The 14696-nt window shown below is 38.6% G+C and overlaps 1 protein-coding gene across 3 annotated transcripts; it reads right to left on the bottom strand.

Moving 5' to 3' along the window:
* Positions 1–4789: 4789 nt before the first annotated feature.
* On the bottom strand, positions 4790–14242 carry LOC127414112 (erlin-1-like). Of its 3 annotated transcripts, none has more exons than XM_051651875.1 (12): positions 14106–14242; positions 13173–13300; positions 11345–11426; positions 11134–11180; positions 10886–10947; positions 10667–10792; positions 10423–10496; positions 10284–10342; positions 9756–9847; positions 9563–9652; positions 9399–9478; positions 4790–6399 (listed from the first exon to the last, which is right to left on the bottom strand). In XM_051651875.1, the coding sequence occupies exons 2-12, from the start codon at positions 13277–13279 to the stop codon at positions 6175–6177; spliced, it is 1044 nt and encodes a 347-aa protein (XP_051507835.1). In that variant the 5' UTR covers positions 13280–13300; positions 14106–14242; the 3' UTR covers positions 4790–6174. The 3 variants fall into 3 exon arrangements, with proteins under 3 accessions (XP_051507835.1, XP_051507834.1, XP_051507836.1); XM_051651874.1 differs by having other exon boundaries at positions 13173–13303; positions 14106–14241; XM_051651876.1 differs by having other exon boundaries at positions 13173–13303; positions 14031–14158.
* Positions 14243–14696: the final 454 nt, after the last annotated feature.

A 14696-nucleotide genomic window follows, 5' to 3' on the forward strand; every position in this document is an offset into this window, starting at 1 on the left:
CAATATCTGCAAAAATTCTCTGAAATCTCACCTCACACGTCTCATTGGACTTCACACTCTCGACATGAGGCAGAGTTCCAAGTCTGGTTCTGGCCTGTAACCAGATATCTTCAGGGGAGAGGTTCACAACCTGTACAGGAAACAACAGTTTCTCTGAAGACACAAGAGAAGGAACAACACTCAGGCCACCTGGTAATTGTGTGTTCACTAGTTCTAACAGGAAGTCACATGAACCATCATTTAACATACTCATTGCACCCTTGACCATTACCATTGTAATTGATGAAGCAGGTATATGTACCATGTCTTTTCCAGCTACTCGGACTACGCTTCACTTCTCGAGACTGCTGGCTCTCTGCATCTGCTGAAATGCCTCCCTCTAATTAGACTGCAACTCTCCACCTAGGGTAGTATCAATCTCTGCATGAACCAGTTGACTACATCTGCTAATGATGTCCATGCCAATGAGGGCTGGTACAGCAGAAGAGTTTTGTGAGCCACTGACTACTAGAAAACCACACTCTGGTAGGGTAATACCCATGGTTTCAAACTCCAACTCAAGATATCCTAGGTAAGGTATGTCTAAACAGCTGTAATCTTCAGCCAACCTGCTGTGGACAGCATATCTTCATCCTCACCAGACAGGTGTTCACTGAAGAAACTCTCAGAAATAGTACTGACTTGGCTTTCTGTATCAAGTAAACAAGAGGTCATTACTCCACTAATCATAATTAGCCACAGGACATTTTCCCACAGCATGCTTGAGTAGTCGGTCACGACAAGTATTGATATTGTCTGATCCTATGGACTGCCCTCGCACTGCCTGGCTCACAGCACACGAGGGTGCAAGTTTTCCTGCTGCAGTGATGATTTAGCATTCTCTGTGACAGTTTGTTTGTTTTTCTTCACACACCACTTAGCTATGTGTCCTACAGTGCTGTGAAAAAGTATTTGCTGATTTCTTCTGTTTTTGTGTATATCTCATACTAAATTGTTTCAAACATTCAAACAAAATCTAACATAAAACAAAGGCAATCTGAGTAAACACAAAATACAGTTTTTAAATGATAATGTTATTTATTGAAGCAAAAAAAGTTATCCAATACCAACTGGGCCTGTGTAAAAAAGTATTTGCCCATTAGTTACTAAATCCCCAAATCTATGAAACTGCATTCATAATGGGGTTCAGCTGGACTAGACACACCCAGGCCTGATTACTGCCAGCCCTGTCCAATCAAATCAACACCTAAATAGAACTTTTTCAGTTGGCTAAAAGGTCTCACCCAGTTGCACACTATGCCAAGGTCGAAAGAAATTCCAGAAATGATGAGAAAAAAGGTGACTGAAATACATCAGTCTGGGAAGGGTTACAAAGATATTTCAAAGGCTCTGGGATGGGGCCCTTAATCTGGGAAGATTTCTCCAAAGAGAAAACTTGGCACAGTAGTGAACCTTCCCAAAAGTGGCCAACCATCCAAAATTCCTCCAAGAGCACAGCAATGACTCATCCAGGAAGTCACAAATAAGCCAAGGACAACATCCAAGGAACTGCCTCTCTTGCATCAATAAAGATCACAGTTCATAACTCCACTATCAGAAAGATACTGGCCAAAAATGCCATCCATGGAAGAGTGGTGAGGCGAAAACCACTGCTTACCCAGAAGAACATAAAGACTCGTCTGAATTTTACCAAAACACACCTTGATGATCCTCAAACCTTTTGGAAGAATATTCTGTGGACTGATGAGTCAAAGGTGGAACTGTTTGGAAGACGGGTCCTGTTACATTTGACGTAAATCAAACAGAGAATTCCACAAAAAGAACATCATACCTACGGTCAAGTATGGTGGTTGTAGTGTAATGGTGTGGGGATGCTTTGCTGCTTCAGGGCCAGTGCGATTTGCAATAATTGAGGGAAACATGAATTCTGCTCTCTACAAAAAATCCTAAAGGAGAACGTCCGGTCATCAGTCCGTGAGTTGAAGCTCAAGCACAACTGGATTATGCAGCAAGGTAATGATCCAAAGCATAGGAGTAAGTCAGTTTTGGAGTGGCCTAGTAAAAGTCCTGACTTGAACCCGATTGAGATGCTGTGGCAGGACCTTAAATGGGCAGTTCATGCTCGAAAACCCTCCAATGTGGCTGAACTAAAGCAGTTCTGTAAAGAAGAGTCGGCCAAAATTCCACCACAGCATTGTGAAAGACTGATCTCCAGTTATCGGAAGCGTTTGGTTGCTGCTGAGGGTGGCACAACCGGCTATTAAGTTTAAGGGGGCAGTTAGTTTTTCACATGGGTGATATACACTAATTAGCTGCAACATTAAAACCACGTGCTTAATATTGCGTAGGTCTCCCTCGTGCCACCAAAACAGCACCAACCCGCATCTCAGAATCTTCTCACCACAGTTGTACAGAGCGGTTATCTGAGTTAACGTAGACTTTGTCAGTTCGAACTAGTCTGGCCATTCTCTGCTGACCTCTCTCATCAACAAGACATTTCCGTCGACAGAGCTGCCGCTCACTGGATGTTTTGGTGGCACGAGGGGGACCTACACAATATTAATAGGTGGTTTTAATGTTGTGGCTGATTGGTGTAGGTGTTGGATAACTTTTTTTGCTTCAATAAAAATATATATATTTGAAAACTTTTTTGTGTTTACTCAGTTTGCCTTTGTTTAATGTGATATCTCATTTGAAGATTTAAAACAATTTAGTATGAAAAATACACAAAAATAGAAAAAATACTTTTTCACAGCACTGTATGTATATATATATATATATATATATATATATATATATATATATATATATCACACACACACACACACACACACACACACATATACACTGATGTCCAAAAGTTTGGAATAATGTACAGATTTTGATCTTATGGAAAGAAATTGGTAATTTTATTCACCAAAGTGGCATTCAACTGATCACAATGTATAGTCAGGACATTAATAACATGAAAAATTACTGTTACAATTTGAAAACAATGTTCAGAACTTCTTAAACTACTTCAAAGAGTTCTCATTAAAAAAAATCCTCCACATGCAGCAATGACAGCTTTGGCATTCTAGCTGTCAGTTTGTCCAGATACTCAGGTGACACTTCACCCCACGCTTCCTGTAGCACTTGCCACAGATCTGGTTGTCTTGTCGGGCACTTCTCACGCACCTTACAGTCTAGCTGATCCCACAAAAGCTCAATGGGGTTAAGATCCATAACACTCTTTTCCAGTTATCTGTTGTCAAATGTCTGTTTCTTCCCATAAGGCCTGCACCCCTGAGTCTTCTCTTTACTGTTGTACATAAAACTGGTGTTGAGTGGGTAGAATTCAATGAAGCTGTCAGCTGAGGACATGTGAGGCATCTATTTCTCAAACTAGAGACTCTGATGTTCTTATCCTCTTGTTTAGTTGTACATCTGGGCCTTCCACACCTCTTTCTGTCCTTGTTAGAGCCAGTTGTCCTTTGTCTTTGAAGACTGTAGTGTACACCTTTGTATGAAATCTTGTTTTTTGTTTTGTTTTGTTTTTTGCCAATTTTAAGCATTGTATAGCCTTCTTTCCTCAAAACAATGATTGACTGATGAGTTTCTAGAGAAAGCTGTTTGTTTTTTGCCATTTTTGACCTAATATTGACCTTAAGACATGCCAGTCTATTGCATAAAGTGGTAATTCAAAAACAAACACAAAGACAATGTTAAGCTTCATTTAATGAACCAAATAGCTTGCAGCAGTGTTTGATATAATAGCAAGTGATTTTCTAGTACCAAATTAGCAATTTAGCATGATTACTCAATGATAAGATGTTGGAGTGATGGTTGCTGGAAATGGGGTCTGTCTAGATTTGATCAAAAATGACTTTTTTCAATTAGTGATGGTGCTGTTTTTTACATCAGTAATGTCCGCACTATACTTTGTGATCAGTTGAATGCCACTTTGGTGAATTAAAGTACCAATTTCCTTCCAAAACAGCAAAATCAGAACATTATTCCAAACTTTTGGCCCCTGTTTTTCTCAGAAAAGCACACTGCATATTTTACTTCTTGAAATCATTACAAAATCTAAAACTGACAACACACTTCCTAGTACATGATGTTCAGTCATCTTCCTTGATGTGCAAGACTTGAAAAGTGATTATGATCACATCATTGCAAAAGAAAATATAAGCAGGACCATATATGGAAAGAAGCTCACTTTGTATTAGTTTGCACACACACACACACACACAGTTTTAGAAGCAACAAATGATTTTCATGGTATCAAAATAGGTTTTATTTTACAGAAATGAACATTGTTAAAACTTTATAAATTTTGCATATAAATGTTTTAAAATAAGGAGATTAAATTATGCTGACATAAAAAAGTGACAGTCACAGAGTGGGTTTATTACAAGGCAGTCAAGTTCTATTCTCTCATTTAATCAACCATAAGTATCACAGGGATCATACAAACAGAAAGTTCTGTGTTCGATTTTGAGATTTTCTTCTAAGCTTCTGAAACAATTAAACTTATACCCTGAAAGAAAACAGTGGAAGAAAAAAGGGAGAGGCACAGAAATCAGTGGTCATGGTTTGAAAATTCAGACATACTGTATTAAATGAATGGTTGTCTCTTTGTTCCTCTTTTGGTACACATTCCCAAACAAAGAGCACACAATTGTCCAACTGATTGAGCTGACTGTTAGGTTGTTGAAGGTTTATTGTAGGGTACCAAAAAAGCAGGTCATTCAAGTTAGAGGTCTCTTTCCTTAGAGACAGCACTAAGAGACACACTCCATTCAAAAACTTGTTAGGATGGTTTAATTTAATGCATTGTATTACTGGCATATAAAAGCAACTTACACAGATGTTGACACCTTTTGTGGCAAGCTTAACAATACAAACCATGTCTTTGTACATAGGGCTCATTTAACTCTTTGTTGTCCAGTCTTTTGATTCCTGAAGATCACTTGCCTCCCCTAGTGGTGACACAATAAAACTCTTTAGGCTACAGGACAAACAAAAAAAAAGCTACCAAATGACATCAATATGTTGTCAGAATACTTTTAAATGTGTGATCATTTTCCATTCACCCATCATAATGATGCATTTCTTTTTTAGTGCCTAATAAAACAGCAGCCCTTATTTTAAATTCCCTTTAAAATAAAAGTCCTTCCAGTAACGACAAAACAATCAAGCTCAACTAAAGTCATACATGCATTTAGGAGCAAACCATGTATTTTCCATCAGATCTAACGTCCATCTCATATCTTTTAAAATGCTTGAGTTCTTGTTCTAAAACTTTAAGAAAACCAAACTATACTATTAAACTTTGACAGCCCCCCTACCCATTCTCAGTGCATGAAACCTCCTATGAATCAACAATTCAAATCAACGTCCACAGGTCACCCACAAACTAAAACACTACAAAATACTATACCAAACCCACTATTTCTGACATTATATTAAACTAAATTCACTCAGGAAAATCCAGGAGTGGGTTAGGGTTAGAAAGAAATATTCATTTAGAAAGATTATTGATCACAAATCAAGCAACGATCAAGGGAAATTGCAATGAGTGCAGGTGATTTTTAAAACAAGATCATTTTTACTTATGTAAAAGCCACTGATCTCTGCAGCTGCGGCTGAACTAATTGAAGTTTTACCTATGACTTTAGTGACCTTGCAAATGAGGACTTGCATCTGCAACTCTTTTAACAACATATGAAAGAAAAGAGATGACAAACTTAGGCTACTAAGGTAAACCTCTAAATGTTCGTATACATTACATGAATGCAACAGCCTGCATCAAACAAATATTTTGCATGGATTTGGAAAAGGTAAGCAAAAGACAAGAGCAAAGAAAAAAAAGAAAAGAAAGTATGCTTATGTGAATCAGGGACATTAGAGGGGATAAAGATTTGGATCGCAATAATTCAATCTGGAAATATTTAGTAGCACAGGTTGAGACAGTTCTAGAAAACTTTCACCATAAGAAATTTTTTTCAGTCCACAAATGACTCCTGGTAAACCACTGCCTCTATTTCTCAGTTGACTGACTCACACACACAGTTAGCCAAGCACCCAACCCTACTGTAGTACAAGAGTGAAAAGTATCCATGCCCCACAAAGAGAGAGGAGGAGGAGAAAGAGGGCAGGGGGAGAGTGGGAGGGCAGCCATTCGGCCCCTCAGTGGTCTTCTGAAGGTTTGGACTTGGACGCTTTCTTAAGACTCTCTTTTATACTCAAGGACTCCAGCTGCTCCATTGAGTCTGCTGCACCCTGGCCCACGGATGGATGAGAGGCGCCGTTTTCTACAAACATGTTGGGGATGTCCTGACCAAAGTATATCTTGCTGTTTGCTGCAATAGCCTGATATTTCATCAGCTCCAGATACTCCGGTGTGAGCTTTAGCTGTTGAGGAGGGAAAAGGTGATCTGGTAAATGACGTGTCGTGAACACATCCTGTGCAAATAGCCCATATTGAGAGACCATATGAGTGTGCCTCCATGTGTCTATAGTGAACTTTAGCCCCACAATCACATCAGCTACAGCCTCCTACAATCACTTTCTAAATTATACTGCCGTGCACAGGCAAAAGGCAGTAAATACACATTTTGTCAAATTTGAGTTATGACCGAAATCGGGTCTCTTTAAGGTGGATTTATACTTCTGCATTGAACCTACGCTGTAGGCCACGCACAGCTATGGTGGTTTACGCATAGATTACGCCATAGCCTGCCGTGCACCTCTTCAAAAATGTTACAATGCGTTGACACAGACCAGAACAAATGTGATCGGTCCGCTTTGTAACCAGAGACCCTCCCCCAGGATGACAAAAAATATATATCTGAGGTAGCGTAGCATTTTCTCCAAGATGATTTTAAGATCTTTACATCATATCACATTGTATTTGGACAAGGAACTTCGATCTGGACACGATTTTGATTCGCATTTGAACATCGGCTGTTTTATGTTTCGTGAAGTTACAAGTGAAAACGTGACAAAAGGACACATCTGCTACAACTTATGAACTCTGTAAAGTTTTATTCTCTCTGGGATTTTAATCGATATACTGAATGTTTGGTATGTGAGTGACAATATTTGTTGTATTGTACTACAGAACTTTTTGATCTCTATGATGTTTTGGCCGTATGTTTAAAAGCATGGTTTACAGTAAATAATAATATTTTATATGTTATGAAATCGGAACACTTCTAATTTGTCAGTGATTTAAAAAGAACCTGTTCCAAGTTGTTTATATTGCCTATATGCAATGTAAAGTCAAGCTTTTAAGCTTTAAAATGACACCAATTTTGTGTTGGTCAAGCGAGTATTTATACATTTATTTGAATAAATTCAATTTTTTTTCTCCACACGGAGCATCTAAAGTATGCCAAAATATTCTTAATTTATTATTATTTAAGCAACTCAAAAGCAAGCATATAGTATATGTCTGATTTATTTTCTCTCTGCATGGCAGACATGTAATAAAATGTACCTAAATCTCAACATATTCATCATACTTTGATGAACTCATTTTAAATGCTACAATAATTTAATAAATACTTTTGAACCCCTGGAGTTCGCGAGTTTGAATCCCAGGGCATGCTGAGTGACTCCAGCCAGGTCTCCTAAGCAACCAAATTGGCCCGGTTGCTAGGGAGGGTAGAGTCACATGGGGTAACCTCCTTGTGGTCGCTATAATGTGGTTCGCTCTCGGTGGGGTGCGTGGTGAGTTGTGCGTGGATGCCGCGGAGAATAGCGTGAAGCCTCCACATGCGCTATGTCTCCGCAGTAATGCGCTCAACAAGCCATGTGATAAGATGCGCGGGTTGACGGTCTCAGACCCCGAGGCAACTGAGATTCGTCCTCTGACACCCGGATTGAGGCGAGTCACCACGCGACCACGAGGACTTAAAACTGCATTGGGAATTGGGCATTCTAAATTGGGGAGAAAATAAAAATAAATAAATACTTTAGAATCAACATATTGCATTGCTTTTGTTTATTTATGAAATGTATAATTACTTCAGAAATGAAGGCATTTTCTCTCAATATAAAATAACTTGGCTGTAGGGGTGTGACAATTCGCTCTGACAACGATTCGATTACGATTCTCTACCTAACGATTACAATCATGATGCATCGTGAAATCTGAAGCCAGTAATTACAGATGAAATGTCATGTGCAGGCAGATACGATCCAGGTTTTAATCGAGCAGGGTCATAGAATGAAAAACTATCTATAAGTAGCATGTAAAAGGCGGTAACACAGAATATGTGGTAACCGTGAGTTCCCTATTAATTTTGGGATAGGGAAAGAGGCGCCAGGCAGCTAAACGGAGACCCCTCTGCTTGTCAAGTCCGTTTACGAGAATTCAGTAGCACTGTCATGCAGGACTGTTTGCGGCACACACTGCAAAAGATAAAAATGTTTGATCTTTTTGCGGCTGCCGCATGTCATTGACCAATCACAGGTGACTGTAATCAACTGGTTAGTTCACTTCAGTGAGTGTTTTCGTTCACAGCCAATGTCTGCCCACCAGTCACATTTATTTAAGCCAAGTTCTATTCGTGGTTAAACTGTTTTATGGAGAAATTACACATTTTATGGAGATACAAAAGCAATATTAACAGAATATATCGTAATCGGGGTAGAACGCAACAACTTATGTTGGTCAAATGGATGCAAAAAGTTTTGAATAATGACACAGAAAGCCGAACTCTGCAGTATAAAGCCATCTACCTATCTATTCATCTATCCATTTTATCCTATGTAGGTTCACAGGGTGAACTCGGGTGCATACAAATTTCAAAGTGTGCTTTCTTTCCCTTTAATCTCGCGTGCTCTGCTCCGTGTCTGCGCGAGAAGGTTTGTGTAATATGAGACGGACACGTTAAATATTAATATATAATGATAATCGATTCTTAAACTTCTTAATCGATGCATCAAAATGTATTTGATAGATTGATGCACTGCGATGCAGATACATTTTTCCACCCTTACTTCGCTGTGCACTTGCAGAACGACGCAGAACTACAAATGCAAACCACTGCATTGGAAGTATAGAGTATAAATCGGCTTTTAGACTATAATCTGTCCTGTGTCTGGTGGGTTTGGCTCAACTATGCTCAGATTCAGAGAAACACACAGTGTGAAAATTGCAGTAACTACAAAATCCACACTAAAAGCAAGTTACTTTGAAGACATTTTTCACAGTTTCAGTGTTGGCATAGTAACCACACAAAAAATGTTCATAGTTTTAATAGGAAAAGAAAGAAAGTAAAAATATTTTCTAAAAACTGAAATAGGGGTACATGACAGGAACTGGAATGAGCAAAGGACTAAAAATATACACTGAACACCACAAATAAAAAAATAAAAACTCATTATGACATAGTGCTTTTTACCCCGTTGGCTTCAGCAAACTTTGCAGCAGTGTAATATTCGGCATCTGCTCTTGCCCTCTCCCTTGCCAGGAAAGCAGCATCTGCAAATATCAGATAAATGTCTATGATGAGAAAACACTGTGTGTGGCACATGCTATGGCAAATGTTTTGTAGGCAAATCTGACCTTCTATTTCTGAAATCTTTTTCTCTGTTTCCTTCTCCATTACTTTTTGTTGGAAGTGGATCTCTGCCACCTGAGCCATTTTCTGAGCCTCTGAAATAAGAGCAAAAGATTAATGAGCACAGACACTCCAATCTTATATCCATGACACTTTACATAATTAGCATTAAGAGTGACTGGGAGTTTAGACTTCCACCTATGATAGCTTTCTTTCTCTCAGTTTCAGCCTCTTTCTCCACCACTTTCTGCGTCTGAGCGGTGATGAGTAGTCTGGTTTTCTCTGCTTCCCTGCAGAGGATGAAAAAGTGCGTTGTTTTTTTAAGAAGACATTTCTCAAAAATAGACACATTGAAGGCAAGTATCACAATTTCTCATGATGGTAAGTAAATTCAGTGTCAGTGCATCATTTTGAAAACTGTAAAAGTTTGGGAAAGAATGGGTTAGTTCACCAAAACAAAAAAGGAAAGATGAAATTCTGTCATCATTTACTCACCCTCTTATTGTTCCAAACCCTTCTTTTGTATTCCACAAAAGTAAGGAAGTGTGGTTTGGAACAACATGAGGGTAATACTTACAGGTGCTCAGTGCTCAATACTGAGCACTTGGCTCTGTGAAACATATACAAACTATGGGAAAAGGTGAGCACTTCAATGAGTCAAGAGCACACAACTCAGTCACACTGAATCTCATCCAAGCAGAATATACAGTGAATACACCAACTCACATCAGCTCGTAGTTTCTTCTGATCGCCTCAGGAATTTTAGGTTTGGTGACTCGCACAGCCTGCAAAATACCACAGAAACATGTCATTCCTATTCAAGCCAAAACTGAAACCACCAAGACATGGATAAAAAAAACCTTACCTGAATAGTGAGACCAGGGGCCATGGCATTCAAGTCTTTCTGCAAAGCAGTCTTTAAGTTCTCATCAATTATGTCTGTCAAACAAAAACAACACTAACGCTAAGACTCTTTCAAATTTTCCATGCAGTGAGAATGCACCAAAGGAAAAACAAATTACACTGCAGAAACTGCAGTGCACATGTAAACAACTCGTGGCTCAAAGTATACTTGGCAGAATAACCTGTTTGACATATCGGTGACTTACCGAACAGCTCTATGTAGACTTCCTGTAGTGTGTGCACACTGCAGAACTGGTTTAACTCATGGTGAATTTTGTTGAAGATTAGCGTCTTGTCATAATCTGCAGTGAAGTTCTTTACTATGTCCACCACTGAGAAGGAAGTGCGGACATGAGCACCACAGAAGACATGGAATGAATCATTTCCCCCCCCCAAAAAAATCAAGGCTTGGTTAAGGCCCTTACCTGCTGATGGAACCAGCATGTTGACCACTTCAATTCTGTCAAAATAGATCATGACACCCCCACTGTGGAAGACAGAATACAGCATAATGTGTTTCTACAAGCTATCTTGACCATAAGCAAATGTGCTTGCGCTAATCAATTAAATGTCAGCCCTTGATGTTTAAATAAGAACAATGGTTATCATTTATCAATTTTTATGTAGTTTTACAGAACATACATAATGGAATACCAACTAAAGAAATGTTTACCTGGTTCCACAAGGCACATTTTTTATTTCATCCGTTTGCAGAGTTGTCTGTAAATTTGAAGCATGATAAAAAAAATTTTTGTTTAAATCAGCAGAAGAGAACAGCCACATTTTCAACAACCATCCCACCCATGATCATCATTAACAGCTGTAATAAAGCCATTAGTCATTTGTTATTAGGGCTCTTGTGATTTAATAAAGGACATTGGTACCTGCACTGATCTGTATGAAGTGATGAAAGGCAGCATAATATGGTAACCTGGGCCATTAGGATTGGTCAGCAAAGCCCCTCCCCTGAAAATACATGGCAATTAAATTCAAACTAAAAAATTAACTGAACACAGACGTTTCGTATGTTGAAAGGATTAGTTCACCCAAAAATGAAAATTCTCTCATTATTTACTCACCCTCATGCCATCCCAGATGTGTATGACTTTCTTCTGCAGAACACAAACAAATATTTTTAGAAGAATATCTCAGCTCTGTTGGTCCATTTAATGTGAACGGTGGCCAGACCTTTGAAGCTAAAAAAAACAACAACAACAACAAAAAAAAACAAAAAAACACAAAGGCAGCACAAAATTAATCCATACTAATCCAGCGGTTTAATCAATAGCCCCATTCACACATGCAACCACGTAAATTACAGGAAAATCGTTGGGTTGCCTTTACTGATAAATGTACCACATGTGCTGTTCACACATACCATCCATTTGGAAATTTATATGTAATGATACAACTTCTCATTAAGGGAAATTGCCAGAGCAAAATGTACCAGTATTTTCAAAAAGGTTGTGTGCACACACGACCTCTAACCTGAAAAATGCATTAAATTTTCTGGAAAAGGCTGTATGTGTGGAAGGGGCTATTGTCTTCAGAAACTATATAATAAGTGTGGATAAGAAACAGATCAATATTTAAGTATTTTTTTACTATCAAACACCACTTTGACCAGCCCTCCTATGCACTTTAAAAAGAGGTCTTTTTTGTTTTTTGCCGATTTGCATTCTTTGTACATATCGCCACCTTTTGGGCTGTTGTGCAAATATTATTTTTATATTCTTTTCCTTAAACCCTCCCTTTTTTTCTTTCTCCTCCCTGCCCAGTAGGTGGCAATATGCACGAAGAAAGTGAATTGCCAAAAAAACAGGAGAACTCGGTCCTCACATGAATGCCCATAGGAGGGCTGGTCAAAGTGGAGATTTAGAGGAAAAAAATGATTATTATTCATTATTGATCTGTTTCTCACCCATGCCTTCTGAAGATATGGATTAAACCACTGGAGTATGGATTACTTTTATGCTGCCTTTATGTGCTTTTTGGAGCTTAAAACTTAGATTACCATTCACTTGCATTGTATGGACCTACAGAGCTGAGAAATTCTTCTAAAATATTTGTCTGTGTTCTGCTGGAGAAAGAAAGTCATGCATATTAGGGATGGCATAAAAGTGAGTAAAATCATGAGAGAATTTTCATTGTTGGGTGTACTATCCCTTTAATCTCAAGAACTATGGAAAAGCTGCACTATATTATTTGTGGGTACATCATTTATTTCTTAATCAAATGTTTCCGATATAATAGGGGGATTACCGAGATAAAGCGAGTGGTATTCAGCGTTTTCTAGAAGACTGATATGATTTAAGTTTTCAATATATTTTAGAGCCTTTAAAGCTGAAGTGTGTAATGTCTGGGCCACGCTGCCCGTCTGCTATTGATCAAACAGACAGTCCGGCCCAAAACTCATGCCACTGGTTGAGCCAATGTTGCTGCGTGGGCCGCTCAAAACATACAGAACAATTTTTATAGTGTCAAACACAGAGTAAACAGTTTTTGAGGAAATCTAACTATGAATGGCTTTCTGCATAAGCTGGGATAGGAGAAAGTTTTTAATATCTAAAAAGTTACACATTTCAGATTCAACCCAGCTTAAGCAAATGCGTAAGATTATAGGCATCTAATGAATCAACGTACAAAACACAAAACTGGAGGACATTTCACACCTCAGTGCAAAGTACCTGAATGCAACTTCCTCAAACTCACCTGTAATAAACTGCTAAATGTCCTTCCTCGATCTTGTGTATGGAAGAATGAAGTAGAATGGCCATCACACCAGCCATTGCTGCAAATACTGCCCCAGCATGCGCCATTATTTTTCACCCAGCACTCACCTGCTGAGAGACAAGTTTACAAAGAGAAAAACTGAGCTGATCCTTAGAATAAACACACAAGGTGTGTGGAAAAAAAGATCAGTTAAAACAAAGGGTAAGGCCCTGTTCTGCATAAGCCCTACTCCCCTCAGCCCACACAGAGTAAACCAAGATAACAGGTTGCCAAAGTCCATGAGACCCTCCCACAGCCCTCAACACACGGAAGTACAGTCCAATGCAAATATACAAACTACGTTACACCATCCCAGACTGATGATGGCCACATTGTGCGCGCGTAGTAAAAACTGTATGACACCCACCCCCTTCTGGGGAAGGAATATTATCATTAGACTGTAATTACAGTGCCTGGTTGTGTTTCACAACCTAGTGAGCTGCCTACCTAGACAGCATTTATAGGCAACATAGGCTCGTGAAACACTTTGTTCAGACAAAAATAAAATAAAAAACGCTGTCTAGACAGGCAACTCACTGTTTTCAAACACATGCTTTGTATATATTGTATATTTTCTACTATAAACGGCACAAACCGATATTAATCAGTCTATTATGTTGTGTTCACAAACTAGCACCCCTAAAACAACCATTACCGCGCACTTATGCTGTTCTAGTCGTTGTAGAAGCCACCAGCCCAGTTAAACATCACTGAATTCAAGCTAACCAACGCCGCGCTCTCCATGCAGGACTAGCCACGGCCGGCTAAATAAGCTAATTATTTAAAATGTAAGCAAACCTTGTGGCAAAACGACCTTCTGTCAAGACAAACGGGATATACGAGAGGCTAATACAAGCAGTAGGATGAATTTACCAATCATTCGTTTAGTTAACGAATCACTTTCGCAGGACATTCCTTTATTACTCACGCCACCGTACCCAACATCGCAGACTGGAGGTTCCCAATAAAACGCTTTGTGAATCGGAAACTGGTTTCCCTTTCAAAAATCTCCCCTTACAAACATAAATTCAAAATAAAAGTCACGATTTTGACTAACGTTAAATGACCAGGGTAACATGTTTTACCAAGGGTTTTCAAACTTTTTGATGTCAAGGACCATCAGTTATGATTATGCCCTTGCGAGGGACCCCCGTGTGAGAAAAACAGTAAACATGATATTATAAGGACATGTTTGCAAAATCTGGATTTATAGTGCCATTGTGCTACAGCAAAAGTATTTATTCAAACTTTATGTCGAAAATAAATCTTTTTAGTAATTTAACATTTTCTTTCTATTATAATAATGTAATATGCTATAACCAACATGAAGAGAAACTTTTCAGTTACAGCAAAAGTATTTATTCAAACTTTATGTCGAAAATAAATCTTTTTAGTAATTTAACATTTTCTTTCTATTATAATAATGTAATATGCTATAACCAACATGAAGAGAAACTTTTCAGT

This window comes from Myxocyprinus asiaticus, chromosome 23 (genome assembly GCF_019703515.2).
Source record: "Myxocyprinus asiaticus isolate MX2 ecotype Aquarium Trade chromosome 23, UBuf_Myxa_2, whole genome shotgun sequence".
NCBI lineage: Eukaryota > Metazoa > Chordata > Actinopteri > Cypriniformes > Catostomidae > Myxocyprinus > Myxocyprinus asiaticus.

Coding starts and splice junctions, on each gene's coding strand:
- LOC127414112 (XM_051651875.1), bottom strand. CDS start 13,279: ATGGCGCATGCTGGGGCAGTATTTGCAGCAATGGCTGGTGTGATGGCC. Junction 10,948..11,133: donor AATGTGCCTTGTGGAACCAG/GTAAACATTTCT, acceptor TGTCTTCCACAG/TGGGGGTGTCATGATCTATT. Junction 9,653..9,755: donor GAGAAAGAAAGCTATCATAG/GTGGAAGTCTAA, acceptor CTCTTATTTCAG/AGGCTCAGAAAATGGCTCAG.